General features: G+C 43.6%; 1 protein-coding gene across 10 annotated transcripts in view; it reads left to right on the top strand.

Moving 5' to 3' along the window:
* The window catches only part of MBNL2 (muscleblind like splicing regulator 2), a 107,882-nt gene that overhangs the window by 28,679 nt on the left and 63,788 nt on the right, over window positions 1-15,415 (top strand). For all 10 annotated transcript variants that reach the window (XR_007244203.1, XM_048492737.1, XM_048492738.1 and 7 more), the window contains exon 2: window positions 6,755-7,464. Coding sequence is in view for 9 of the 10 variants with exons in the window: in XM_048492737.1 (XP_048348694.1) it covers window positions 7,291-7,464 (174 nt within the window). In the remaining variant the exon portion in view is untranslated. The remainder of the gene's footprint in view (window positions 1-6,754; window positions 7,465-15,415) is intronic.

Below are 15,415 nucleotides of genomic sequence, written 5' to 3'. Positions count from 1 at the left end.
TAATAAATAATTTGCTGGTGGTCCCTGGCCTGAAAGAGATCCGGATGGCTTTGACTAGAGCCAGGATATTTGGCCCTGGCCCCTGCTTGGTGGAATATTCTGTCTAATGAGATCAGGGCCCTGTGAGACTTAATACAATTCTGCAGGGCCTGTAAGACAGAGGCTACTTCCGCACATGCAGAATAATGCACTTTCAATCCACTTTCACAATTGTTTGCAAGTGGATTTTGCTATTCCGCACAAGTGTATTGAAAGTGGATTGAAAGTGAATTAATCTGCATGTGCGGAAGGGGCCAGAGTTGTTCCATGAGGTCTATGGTCAAGGCAACTACAGGGGTTCCATCTAAGTGGCCTCCCTCCTCTTTGTGCCCTCAGTGGTGCTTTCAGCAGGGTTAGTGTGTCCCTGTTGTCTTGTAAACTATATTATTGCCATCCGGGACACTGTCATAACTTTTTTTTGGTTTTAAATTGTGTTTTATATGTATAAGCCGCCCTGAGCCTGTAAGGGGAAGAGCAGCCTAGAAGTGTAATGAAATAAATTGATGCTTAGTTGTCTGTTTTATCTGAAATTCTGAATTGTTACAGCAAACATAAGCATAATTTTTGTTTGATGGAGAAGGAAGAACCACACATCATTTGCTAAATACATGTTTTTATGTTTGCTTCAAAACATAAAGTTCTTAGTAAAATTTAAAATTATTCTGTGATAAAAGGCATAATTCATGCTAGTTAGCACTATACTCTTTTAACCATAGCACTGCATTAATATCCTAGGAAGTAACTGGAGATAGCAGGATCACCTGGCAGATCTGGTTGCCAACCTCTAGGTGGTGGCTGGAGATCTCCTGCTATTATAACTGATCTCCTGGCAAGGGAAATCAGTTCCTCTGGGGAAAATGGCCAGTTTGGATGGTGGGACTCTATGACATTATACCCCACTGAAGTCCTTTCCCTTTTCAAATCCTGTCTCTCTCAAGCTCCACTGACAAAATCTCCAGGAGCTAGGAACCCTATCAGGTGGACTTGATTACACATTAGGCCATGTTGCTAGGAAAGTTATTTGCTTAATTTATATCATGCCTTTTCTCCCACTGGGGATGCAAAGCAGCATACTCTCCTCTACTCTTTTCTGACAACAGTGCTGTGGGGTAGTTTGTTGAGAGTGTGTGACTGGCCAAGGTTACCCCACCAACTTTCACGGCAGAGAGAGAATTCAAACCTGAGTCTCCCATATCCTAGTCTGACACTAGCCATTACATGGCCACTGGTGCTCACAAAACAAGGAACTTGAAGAGCAATGTGATTATAAAGTTTGTGGGCTAGAGCACTCACAGCGTAATCCAGAGCGGGCAGGCGGGGATCTCACCCTGGCACTGCGCTGGCAAATCTCACCCTGGCACTGCGCTGCTCCTCCAGAGAGCTTTCCCGTGGTGCAGGAAGCCAGCTTTCGAATCAGGTGCCACGTAGCCACGCAGTTGTAAGTTACCCCTCTGCTGCACCAGCAGAAAGGGCATTTCCGCTGCTGCAAGAGTTCACCGACTCCAGAGGGGGATTCCCCCCCCCCCCCCCCCCCCCTCCCAGGATTAGACTGTCAGTCTCCTAGCTATGGCAGACAATCAGCCTCGCCATCCCTTCTCAGTTAGAGGATGACAGTCTTGTCACTCTGGGAATAGAAGTCACAAAGGCACCCTCCTGTGGTTTGTCTGCATTTTCATTGTGGGGACATAAGGGATGCCTTACTCCAGGGGCGTAATGCCCATTGGGCAAGGTGGGCAGCTGCCCAGGGCTCCATCTTGTGGGTGGGCATCAAAATGCAGGGTTCGTTTTTGGGTATTTTTAGTGGTTTTCCATTTTTGGCCTGCAGAGGGCGCGGTTTTTAGGATAGCGGCACCAAAATTTCAGCGCATCATTAGGAGACTGTCCTTATGCTACCCCCCAGGTTTGGTGAGATTTGGTTCAGGGAGTCCAAAGTTATGGACTCCCAAAGGGGGTGCCCCCATCCCCCATTATTTCCAATGGGAGCTAATAGGAGATGGGGGCTACAGTTTTGAGGGTCCATAACTTTGGCCCCCCCTGAACCAAACTGCATCAAACCTGGGGGTATCATTAGGGGAGTCTCCTGATGAGACCATGAAAGTTTTGAGACTGTGCCTTCAGAAATGTGCCCCTCCCCCCCAGCCCCTGCAACCCCCATTGACAGCAATGCAGAAAACTCAATGCAGAACAAAGATTCTTGGGCAAATTTCTGGGATGTTCCTGCAGGGAATGCATTTTTGCACGCATCAGCACCAAAATTTCAGGATATCATCTGGAGACTGTCCTGATGGGACCCCCCAAGTTTGGTGCAGTTTGGTTCAGAGGGTCCAAAGTTAGGGACCCTCAAAAGTGTAGCCCCCATCTCCTTAGCAAAGAATGCGGGATGGGGCACCCCCTTTGAGGGTCCATAACTTTGGACCCCCTAAACCAAACTGCACCAAACTTGGGGGGTCTCATCAGGACCGTTTCCAGATGATACCCTGAAATTTTGGTGCTGATATCCCATCAAAAAATCTTTGCAGCCCTGTCAGGAAGATCCCAGAAATTTGCCCAAGAACCTTTGTTCTGCATTGAGTTTTCTGTATTGCTGTCATAAGAACATAAGAACTAGCCTGCTGGATCAGACCAGAGTCCATCTAGTCCAGCACTCTGCTACTCGCAGTGGCCCACCAGGTGCCTTTGGGAGCTCACATGCAGGATGTGAAAGCAATGGCCTTCTGCTGCCGCTGCTCCTGAGCACCTGGTCTGCTAAGGCATTTGCAATCTGAGATCAAGGAGGATCAAGATTGGTAGCCATAGATCAACTTCTCCTCCATAAATCTGTCCAAGCCCTTTTTAAAGCTATCCAGGTTAGTGGCCATCACCACCTCCTGTAGCAGCATATTCCAAACACCAATCACACGTTGCATGAAGAAGTGTTTCCTTTTATTAGTCCTAATTCTTCCCCCCAGCATTTTCAATGAATGCCCCCTGGTTCTAGTATTGTGAGGAAGAGAGAAAATTTTCTCTGTGTTAACATGCATAATTGTATAGAATTCAATCATATCCCCTCAGATGTCTCCTCTCCAAACTAAAGAGTCCCAAATGCTGCAGCCTCTCCTCATAAGGAAGGTGTTCCAGTCCCTCAATCATCCTCGTTGCCCCTCTCTGCACTTTTTCTATCTCTTCAATATCCTTTTTGAGATGTGGCGACCAGAACTGAACACAGTACTCCAAGTGCGGTTGCACCACTGCTTTATATAAGGGCATGACAATCCTTGCCGTTTTATTATCAACTCCTTTCCTAATTATCCCCAGCATAAGAGTTTCGCCTTCTTTTCACAGCTGCCATGCATTGAGTTGACATTCCCATGGAACTATCAACTAAGACGCCCAAATCCCTTTCCTGGTCTGTGACTGATAGCACTGACCCTTGTAGCGTATATCTGAAGTTTGGATTTTTTGCCCCTATGTGCATCACTTTTCATTGTGCTTCATTGAACTGCATTTGCCATTTCTTAGCCCACTCACCTAATTTATCAAGGTCCGCTTGGAGCTCTTTGCAATCCTTTGCAGTTCTCACCACCCTACATAATTTGGTATCATCTGCAAACTTGGCCACCACACTACCCACCCCTACTTCCAGGTCATTTATGAATAGGTTAAAGAGCATTGGTCCCCCAAAACAGATCCTTGGGGGACACCACTCCTTACATCTCTCCATTGTGAGAACTTCCCCGTTATACCCACCCTTTGTTTCCTGTTCCTCAACCAGTTTTTAATCCATATCTTGTAAACTTCTTGGGCTTAATTGACTTAAAAAACTAACATTTTTAAAAAAAAAGTTTAAAAAGGATTTGTGGTGACATTTGTCACCAAGGTGGCAAACTACAATTGCCGCTACCCTCCCAGGCCAGCTTTCAAGTGCATGCTGGAACTTGTAGTCCTATAGAGCTTACTTCCAGACTACATCACTGGGGGGTTGCAGGCGGGGCACATTTCTGAAGGCACAGTCTCAAAACTTTCAGGGTCTCATCAGGAGACTGCCCTAATGATACCCCCAGGTTTGGTGCAGTTTGGTTCAGGGGGGCCCCAAAGTTATGGACCCTCAAAACTGTAGCCCCCCATCTCCTATTAGCTCCCATTGGAAACAATAGGGGATGGGGCACCCCCCTCTTGGAGTCCATAACTTTGGACTCCTTAAACCAAACCTCACCAAACTTGGGGGATAGCATAAGGACAATCTCCTAATGATGCGCTGAAATTTTGGTGGTGATAGGTCTAAAAAAGCACCCCCTGCAGGCACCAATGTCCTGGTGCAAAAAAAATTTGAAATTAGTGGTGGAGTGGCTAAATTCGGCATCTTAACTCAGGTTTTGCCCAAGGTTACAGTTTGCCTCATTACGCCCCTGCCTTACTCTTATCGTAGCAGACTTCAAAATATGGTAAATTATCTGTCCTAATGCACAATTATCTAGTCTCCTATAAATGAATTTTTCTCTGCTGTTGTAGCAGCAAGCTCTGCTTCCTTTACTACTGGTGTTATCCATCTGCTTTCCTGTATGACATAAGCTTCACCAGTGCTGTTATCATATAAAGCCAGCTTTAGAGTAAACTCAGATTTCCTTAATAAGCTCATTGCTATCCTGTAAATAGCATGAGACAAGACATAACCTAAACCTTGCTTATTGTAGCTAGTAGACCAGGATATCAGATTTAGTAATCCTGGTGAAGAAGTGGTTGATTTTAATAAAATCGTTGTTGTAGGTAGATTTTATCTGTTTGAGTCTTTGTATATATTTTGTCACCTTTGGCGTCTGTAAAATGAAACTTTTTAAAGGCATGTGAACTTTTTTGGCTTAAGTCTGTGGGTCAGTTTACTTTAGGGCATATAAAATTTCCAGAACTTTTGAAGTCACATTGGGGAAAACAGTTTGTTTTCCTTGGCAGAGGAAAAAATGGAAATGTTGGGGGAAATTGAAATGTATGCAATACTTACATCCTTACAAAATCTATTACTGATTTAACAACACAAACACATCATTCATAATGTTAACATATAAAATTATGCTACTTGACATATTTATAGATTTTTAAAGTATTAATGTATTTGTTTTCTATCAGAAAAATTGCAAGTACCTCAGGGCCTTTCCCCACTTACCTTAAGCCCCGCGCTACTCTCCTCAAGTAGCGCGGGGTCCCCCTACACTCCCCACGACAGGGGCGATGACCGTGCTAAGCCGCAGCTCCGACGCTGCGGCTGTACTAGCGTCCCCCTCAAGCGCACGGCATCCCTGGCTGAGCAGTGCAAACTTGGCACAGATGACCCCGCGCAGAGCGTGGGGTTGTGGGGATGCCTGGGTGTGCGGCATAGGGGGGATCCTTGTGAGTGGGGAAACGCCCTCAGATGTACTTGCTGTACTCCATACTACCCTGGCACATGTGTCTTAATTTTTGCTGTCTAAGAGGCTGTAATAAACAAAAGGAAATCTATTACTTGGACAGAAACTCTCTCATACAGTAAAAATAGGAAGGACTACTAGAATATTTAGATATTAAGTTAAACTTTATAAAATTAAAAATACATTATAGCATATTAATTGTCAGCATTATTTCCAGTTCAACAAAAATATTCTTGAAAAAGGGGTATGATGAGGTAGGGCAACCCAATCCAAAATGGGGTGGGAATAGGTTTACGGAACTGGTGTGAGTTCGCACCAGCCCGTTCACCCACCCCGCCAGTACATTTGCCAAAAGGGGCGGCAGAGTGAGCAAAACTGAGAGGTAAGTGGGGGCCGCAAATCTTATTGGTGTCTTATCCAGAAGGGAGGCTGGCCTTTAGAAATGTGTTGGTATCCAGGGGGAAACCAGCACAGCTGGCCTTTCAACCCGGGAATGCTGACCCAGGCCCTTGGAGTTATGCCATCTGAGAGGATGCTGTGAGTCCGCTTTTGGGTATGGGAGTTTGTGAGGTGGTTGGGAATTTTCAGAGCCTCGCTGCTTCACCGTGCTGCCTGGAAACCTTCAGGAGGCAGTACAGCAGCGGTGCCACCCCTGGCCACTCAAACCCTTTGGATGAGACTATATAAGAATGATCATTATCTAGTGTTGTAGATTGCCTAATGTCTTACATAAACATTTTTTGTACTATACATTTTGAGTGACATTTTATTTTTCATCTCACTCATTCCAGAGAGGGAATGTCATAGGGAGTTTTTTCAGTGTTCTTCCAAATTTCCCAAAACTTGTGTCAGTCAGATAAGTATGTGTAAATTAGTTATTTCAATGATGGCAACTGGTGGGAGAATGTGAGGGCCAGGGACATGTAAATTGCCACTGCTCCAATGGTGTGATGTCACTTCCACACAAATCTGGAAGTCACTTTATGGTAAAAACAACAACAACCACCTATAGAGTTCCAATGAAATCCTAGAATGTCATCCTATCACTTCTGGATTTGCACCAGAAGTGACAGATTAATGGTGATTTCCCATTTATTTCCCCCTTGCCACCCTACCAAACAACAATTGGGGGATGGGCTGCCCAGCTGGAGGTCTCCTACTGGAGTGGGAGACCTGCCAGTTCTGTTTCTAAGGGTTTGTATTATATTTCCTAGTTTCATATATGACTTTTGAAAAGTTTAGTCTATTACAGTGTGCTGCTAATGAAGTGTAATAGCTTGCCAGAAAAAAAGTAAAAAGTTTTGAATATTACTGGAATAACTGTTTTGTTTCAACAGGTGAATGAACTGAAAGTGCCTTTGTGAAGTCACGTACAAGAGACAACTTCTCTGTCATTGCTATTTGATTTTTGCCAGCTAAATATTGCTCTTATCATCTATGTCATCTGTAGCAGTTACAAGCTGCTTGATGAGAAACTGATTCCAGCATTAAAAAAGCAAGAAGAAAAGATTAGATTGGGCATGAAAACAGCTGAATGTATAACCCTTCATATATAATCACTGTCAACACAGAGGATACAAGAAGCTCAGATGTTATAGTGGTGTGTCGTCGAATGAAAACGAAGCTGAACAAAAGTGTGTTGACGAAACCAATTAACAGGCCAGAAATGCTATCGAGCATGAATATATTGCATCCACAAGTTTACAAGTGGCACATATTGCTTGATTGACAGACTTGCTTATAAATAGTTGCTCATTCAGCTTTGTGCATATTGGACTCTACTAAACGGTTCTTACATCATCACTGCTGGGAGCTATTTGAAAGACTTTCAGTGTTGGAGTAATTTCAGTCACTCTCAAATCAGTTTTACACTATGGCTTTGAATGTCGCTCCTGTAAGAGACACAAAATGGCTGACGTTAGAAGTGTGCAGACAGTTTCAAAGAGGAACTTGTTCACGCTCTGATGAGGAATGCAAATTTGCACATCCCCCGAAAAGCTGCCAGGTTGAAAATGGAAGAGTTATTGCCTGCTTTGATTCTCTAAAGGTAAGAATAAAAATTTGTATGTACTAGTTCTGGCAAATAGGAGAGCTTTAGTAAATATTCTAAAGGTGTTACTGGCATTAAAAACTGAGACCTAATTAATAATTAAATCTTGAAAAGTGTAGCTCTGTTAATGGTTTTTAAAAAATACTTTGTGCTCCTGTGTGTATGAATGCAGAGTCCTTGGAAGAAATTTGACATGATACGAGACCAGGACCTATTTTGCTGGGCTGTTTTCAGACTGTCAGTGCTTCGACCTCTGACTCCTCTTTCAGAACAGAAAAGGATAAATATGTACATCAGCAGTTCTATTGGGATCAGCACGTGATTTCAAAAGTCTAAAGGACAATTTCCTCCAAAAGGAACATAATGCAAAGTTCTTCCATTGAAACCTATAGAAAAATTTTGTGGAAGTTGTGTGGGAGCTTGGGCAACCACAGAGCACTGCTGGCTTAGGGTTCCAGTGTATAAAGGCTGAAAAAACGACAGTTGCACATGGTATGATGTACTCACAAAGTTAACCTCACAAGATGGAATTACTGCTTTATTTCAGTTGGGTCTGAGACCTATAGCACCTCAGAAACCAACAAGATTTTCAGGATATAAGCTTTTGAGAATCAAAACTCCCTTTATCAGACACAAGTAAAAATTGAGATTTCTGTCTGATTGAAGGAACTTTGATTTTCAAAATCTTGTATTCTGAAAATTTTGTTGGTGTCTAAGTTACTAGTGCGTTTTAATCTAACTGTTCTACTGCAGACCAACAAACTACTCTCTGAAACAGTTCTTTTGAAATTCCATCATACTTTTGTGTTTTAGGATCTAGAGATCCAATTGGGCAATCACCAGGGTGTGCCTGCTGCCTGCCAGGCAGATGACTTGCTTCCACTCATCTGCTGAGAGGAAGCAAGTGCACACTCACCTTCCTGATGAGTGAGCTATTGAGGGAGAGCCTCTCACACCACAGCAGGCACTCAACTTGCTTCTGTAAATGATCTTGAGATCTTGAATATTATGAATTCATGGGTTTTCCTCACAACAATCTTGTGAGTATGTGGGATCCAATCCTCCAAAGTGGCAGTCTTTTTTCTTCAAACAAGAGTATTGTTCAGATACAACCACAAACCATGTGTTGAGCTACCTGAATGAATTTATGGAGATCCCTTGAGCTTATGCATACTTACTCTCTCCCCTCCCTCCTTTCCATGTAGAAATCTAATTAGAGATGTTTGCTTTTGTGCCAAACCATAGGTTGTCTGTTAAGTTTGTTTGAACCATAAACTATGTTACATTCCCTGCGAACTATTGTTACAAACTATTCTTTTGTCCTGGTTTATAAGCAAGAGAGCAATCAGTAGGTTGGGATTCTGATACACTATCGAACTGGAGCTGCATTTAGATGTCATAACAAACCTCTTTTTGTGATGGACACGAATCTGACTTGTTTGCTGTTCTCATGCACTCCTTCCACCTTTTGAAAATGGGGGGTTATTCATGGTGCCTTAATTTTGGAATTGTTGAACTGAACTCCAGTTGGGCAAAGTGGAGTTTGTTTCTTTACCACAAACCATGTTTAAACCTGTGGCTTAGTAAACACTGCATTGGCATTCAATTATCTGTATATCTTAATTCCCAACCCTGCCCTGTTGCTGTGGATACTTAAATCCATGGATGAAGGGCAGACTACCCCCAACAAGTTTTCTGCAGAGTTGGGGGACCGTTATGGGCTGCAGATAACTCTGAACATAAAACAATGGGGATTTAAATATCTCCAATTGAAAAAGCAGCATTGACTGCACATATGCAGACAATATACTTACTGTTTAAACTGCCAATGGCAAAGATCCTCTCTGGTCCAGCAGCCATGTCAGAGCACACTGGGAGGCACAGCAGTCGTGGGGGAATAGCCCTTCAGCTGGAGGGGGAAGCCGGCAGGTGTGGTGATCCTGGGCGAGTTACCTTTCAGGTGAGGGGGGGCGATCTGTGAGAATGGTGGTCCCAAGGAAGTTGTCCTTCACAGGGGGAGCCAAGAGCAGTCCAGGGAGCATTGCCCTTCAGATGAGGAAGAGGAAGCTGGTGGTCCTGGGGGAGTCAGGGAGCAGTGGTGGTCCTGGGGGAGTCACCCTTGGGTTGGTGGGGACAAGGTGGGAGTTGTGGGGGTCCTAGGGGAGTCACCCTTCAGTTATGGGGAGAAGCCAGGAGACACAGAGAGACCATTTTTACAGTAATCCCTGTCTGCCTTCCCACCATAGCCGTGCCATTCATCTGAAGTGGAAATCAAAGCCTCACTTTGCCTCCAATCCCTACCAGATCCTCCCCCACATTTTTGCCTGGCAGGGAGAAATGCCTGGGCAGAAAGTGGCTTTCCAGTGATGTGCTTGACCCTGGCAGCCGGTGCTGCATGGCTCAGCCTGCCTCCCTCTTTACCCAGGGCAGGAGGGGAAGGTTGGAAGCAGCGACATGATGGATCAGGAGAGAAGGAGTGACTGGTTGGATCTCACCAGGGATTGGTGCAAGCAAGGCAGGCACAACTGCTGTCTTCCCTGTGGATCCTGCCATTGAGGAAATCCTGTTTGCAAGAGGTGACCTCATCTGCTGCCACTTTTTTCCAACTCCAGGCAGGTAGACCCATCCATTGTCTTTTCCTACCTCTGGGCCCTCTCTGTTTCACCTCTTTGACCTGGAACTCCCAGCTCTACTGCTTCCAACTTTGCTCTTACCAGCATTGCCTCCTCCTGCCCCTTCTCTTGAGCTGTTGGGAGTCTGGATCACTTGGCCATGCCCTTTGCGGGGACTTGCTGGGGCTCAGTGTGCTGATAAAGCTCTGTTCTCAGCTTGGGATTGGCAGGAAGGGTGCCTCTCAGATGACCCCTTCACCTGTGACCAACATCTTTGCAGCTTCTTTTGCCCTTAAAGTTGGAGAAGACTTGCCAGCCCCAGCCCCCCTCCCAATGATGAGACAAATGAGTAGACGACTGGTTTTGTCTGTCTTGGGCAGGGGTGTAGCTATGGAAGAATCCCAGTGCTTGCTACAAGTGCTATGTTTTTTTATAGATACACCCCTAGAGTAAAATTAGACATTCTCTATGTGAATGGAGTGGACGTGTGCCTGCCCCCATCATTTCGAATTTGGTCTTCAGTCGTGGATTCATTGGGTTTTGGGGAGTAAGCCAATATTTCTATCTCATTAACCCTTTAGCTATGTAAGAGCTGGTATCCAAGTGAATAATATGGAATGTTGCTTTCGGGTGAAAATGACTCCCATTGCTTGGAACCTGCTTGAATTTGGGTATACAGAAGGGATGTATACCCAAAAGTATCTGTGAGGTACTGTCTGTAGACAAGAATGCTGAGTCTCTGGAGATGTCTTTGAAATTGAGGTTAATGACTCTTCATCACCTTTTAGATTTTCAGACTGAAGCATCAAGCCCCTTTGATTTAGGGTTATGTGGTGAAATGGTTATAGTTCCATGTAATTCATCTGCAGTGCAATTTTACTTTTCAAAGTAGTGGCATGCATGAAGATATTAGAACTCACAACTAAGGGCAATGCTAAATTAAAAAGCTTTTTACAAAGTCTACCTTACTGAAGCCCTTGAAGATGGTGCCAAGGCTACCTGATCACTTGGCCAAACTGACCAGGTTGAAGTTAAGTAAAAAAACTTAATGCATAGAAATATATCTACAAGGAAGAGATATAAGGAAATACCGTGATGAGGAAAAATAGCTGAAATGCACTTTTTCTGTTACAAATAACTGAAAGACCTTATAGTAAGAGTGAATACATCTGAGGGAAGAAGCCTGCCATATAATCTATGGCATGTTTGGACTGTGAAGAAACGTTAGGAAGAACTTCCTGACAGTAAGGGCTGTTCGATAGTGGAATATGGTGCCCCAGAGGGTGCTAGAATCTCCTTCTTTGAAGGTTTTTAAACAGAGGCCGAATGGCCATCTGTTGGGAGTGTTTTGATTGTCTGTGCCTACAGGTGGTTGGACTGGATGGCCCTTGTGGTCTCTTCCAACTCTACGATTCTATGACAGTGTCTGGTCCCCTGGATAAGCTGCATGCAGGATTATCTTAATTCTGTTTCCTGGCAATACTATCTGAAAAAGTATGCATTGAGATTTGGAGGTTATGGGGTCTCTGAAGAATCTATAGATTGGCAGGCTTCCTCTACTTTATTTCAGTTTAATTCTAGAGCACTGCAAAGATTACAATAAGACTTAACTGAGTCTGCAACAGAATAAATGATTGAACAGACTTGTATGCTAATTTTTAAATTCTATAAGCATATACACACACAAAGTGGACCCCAAATATTTGAGACTTAATAGTTAGGGATTAAATGTATAATGTTTCTTAGCATTGTTGCTTAGCAGCAGAAGTGGTATACTGGCAACAAAGAGCCCAGATGACATGTTCTGCAGAGAACAGGTTAGAAATACCAGATATAGCAGATACTCATACTATTTCTAGGAGAAGAGAACATTTCATTGAATTGTTAAGGTTTAGATACAATTGTAAACACACACACGCACATATGACATAATGCATTAATGTTTAGAACTACTGTTGAAAATTATACTGGATTGATTCCTGTGGCTATGTTCTGATAACAGTGGTATTTTCCTTCAGCTCAAAGAACCTTCCCTGATGCTTGAGACTCAAAGAGATGGGCAAGGGGGTCTTTAGCTGATAGGGAGGATTATGTTCTGTACAAATTTGGTGTCATTATCTTTATAAATAGCTGACCACTGAAAATAATAGTCCTGAACCTCTGGAAACTGAATAACCCACTCAAATTTGAACCCTAAACTCAAAACGTCCTACATAAACATGAACAATCAAGGTAAAAAATTCCTCCCCAAAACCTGGATGTGAAATAATATGACATTTTTCTTGGTGAACATCTTTTTTGAGATCTGCTACTTCATTTAGTTTGTTGCACAGATGTTAAATTCTAGATCAGACTTCTTGTCTACTTACCAGGAGACTAGGGCAAGAAGTGATTTATCCTTAACGGGGACTTTACTATAAGCTTGAGTAAAACTGGCACTGTACACTCTGAATGCAAGCTTTTGCATTCCCCAGGACTCTTAATTATGCATGATGCTAAAAAAGAAAGAGGGAGAAAATGTTGGTGAGTGGGAGAATATGTCTTAAGGTATTCTTCATCAGCATCTGATGTGGATGTTTTATTGGCTTCCACGGGCACCAAATATGATTGGGATCAGGGTTATTCTAATTATGGAACCCATAAAAATGGAACCCATCCAACTGAAAACATAACCAATAGTTGATAAAATGTCTCTTCACACGACCTTAGCAGATGAAGAAGTGACTCCACTCAGGACCATTATCCATTTGGATTGTAAGGTGGTTTTGTTTTGAGATATTTTAAATGGTCATACATTTTTAATTTTTTATGAAAATGTGTGGAAATTTCTTGTTTTATTTTGATGGAATCGTTGTTGCTATGGCTTATTCACTGATGCAATAAAGATAGACTGAATTGGAAAACTCAATATAATTTTCTCTGTAAAGCCCATTTACAACCTTGTTGTTACAATGTTGTTAGTGTGTGGACCAGCCGATATGTTCTGGGTGTGCATGTCTCTGTAAAAATGGAATTCTTTCAAAACGGAAGCTACATTCATGAACTGGCCTCAGATACCTAATGTGGAGAAACTTCCTGTTAGACTGCTCAGAGTTTTAACTCTGGCCGTTTCTGCATGGCCAGCGAGCAGGGGTGCATTGGCATAAATTATGCTGATACACGCACACACACACACACACACACACACACACACACACACACACACACACACGGGACCGTTCGCATAGACGGTCCCAGTAGGGGCGCAGGCGACGGTGCAGCCTTTGCACAGGCTGTGCCATCCCTGACCGGCTTACCTGCTCCTGCTGGCTTCCATCGCGTTGTGGAGGCCAGGGGACACACACCCCTGGCCAGAGCGATGGCTCTGGAGATGGAGGCCAGGAAGTGTGTTCCCTGACCTCCACAGCACGATGAAAGCCAGCAGGAGCAGGTAAGCCGGTCGGAGAAGGTGGAAGGGAAACACCGCCTTCCACCTGCTTCTGTTCACAAGGCAGCGGGTGGAAGGCGCCACTTTTGAAAAACCTCGCTTATGGAGCGAGGTTCAAAAATGGCGTTTCCGCGCCACTTGGGTGGCACGAGCATGTGCGAACGCCTCCCCAGGGATGGCTTTTTTGCCATCCCTGTGCTGCTGTTTACCGCCCGTGCAGAAACAGCCTCTGACTGAAGCAAAATGCTTTGTGGAGCAATACTTTTATATGTTGCCCAAGAACCAACATTGATCCACTCACTAGCTCTAATGGTCCTTCCCTGGGTGAGAAAAATCTGTAGCTTTTCAAGAAAGATTAAGCTCCACTGAGGGAAGAGAATTGGAGGACAGTTTCTCACTCTTCTCCCTCCTCAGTGCAGTCACTAGATCTACGTAGCTATCAATCCTTACAAGTCTTAGGACCCTGGAAATTAACTTTCGTGGGACCAAAAGTGATTTTTGGGGAGAGGAGATTGGAATGATCCATGACTGCCAGCATCTTCCATTGGATGGATCACTGCATCCAACCCCCAGTAGTAGTTAATGCCATCTAATTGTGACTGTAGACTTTCTAGGTTGGGAAAAATAGATTATTCAAAACATGCCATGTTCCTGGAAGTATATTCAAATTCTTTATGCTACCCACTGTTTACTTTTACATAAAATAGGCATAACTATTTTCCTCTGAACTATTACTGAGAATGAAATTCCTGACATTGTAAAGATATAGACCCACAGTTACCATAGTTAATGACTGCTGTATGCACACCGGCAACCTCCACATTCTTACGTGAAATAATGTGACTGTTGATTGTGCATACAGCAGAAGAAGTGTTTTTGTTTATCTAGGTCTTTACAGAATAGGCAGAGATGCCAATTCACATCTCTGAGTGACCATGAAGATGCTGACTTTGGGATAATAACTGCTTCAGCAAAGTAGAGGTATCATTATATTCTTATCTTCTCAGTTTGCTGTTTATGGATATGTTCAGCGTAACATGACTTAAGTCACATTAGGTTTGATGCACAGTTTAATGCATTCCAGACAGTGGAAAAGATCCATAGGATCTCTATGTTTCAAACCCCATATTTTCTGCCTTCCTGAAACTGTCTCTTGACAGAGACAAGATGGTGTGTTGCAGCTAACAGGTTTTTTTGGGGGGTGGGGGGGGGGGAGATTGGGATATGTAGGATCCAGCCTATTAGCACCTATCCGGTAGAACCGGTAGCTAATTTTTTGTCTAGTTCAGAGAACTGGCTGTAATCCATTACTGTCTAGTTCAGAGAACTGGTTGTAATCCATTACTGAGTTCATTCGAAACCGGTTGCTAAATGATTTGAATCCTACCACTGGATACGTATGATTGAAGATTGGGTGCATGGTTCTGTGTCCTTGGAACAATGCATGTATTTACTTTGTTTGTTTGTTTATATTTTTACTTATTATTTATTTACTTCTTTTATAACCCACTTTCCTCCCTGGCGGGACCTAAAGTTACAGCTTTCTCCCCTTCTTCCTTTTATCCGCTCAACAATCTTGTGAGGTTGGTTAGACCAAGAGAGTGTGCCCGGCCCAAGATCACCTGGCAAGCTTCCAAGGCAGAGTAGGAAAACTACTGTATTGTAGATGATGCCATCTTGTTGAGAAGTTTGGGAGAAGAAATAGGTTATCAGGAGATGGTTCTTGAACTGGTTAAAATAATTCCTCATGGGTCGGAACTCAGGGTTGCTACTGGAAGCCAGTTGTCATCAGTGTTGGACCTGTCTTGCTGGGTTCCACGGGGCGCAATTCTATCCCACACATTTGCAGTGTCTATAATGCCCTTTAGTCAAATCATTCACAGTTTTGGGTTGTTGTCATTCATGCACT

The sequence above is a fragment of the Sphaerodactylus townsendi genome, linkage group LG04 (genome assembly GCF_021028975.2).
Source record: "Sphaerodactylus townsendi isolate TG3544 linkage group LG04, MPM_Stown_v2.3, whole genome shotgun sequence".
Taxonomy (NCBI): domain Eukaryota; kingdom Metazoa; phylum Chordata; class Lepidosauria; order Squamata; family Sphaerodactylidae; genus Sphaerodactylus; species Sphaerodactylus townsendi.
The sequence above is the reverse complement of the archived record's forward strand: the minus strand, read 5'-3'. Positions and strand labels throughout refer to the sequence as shown.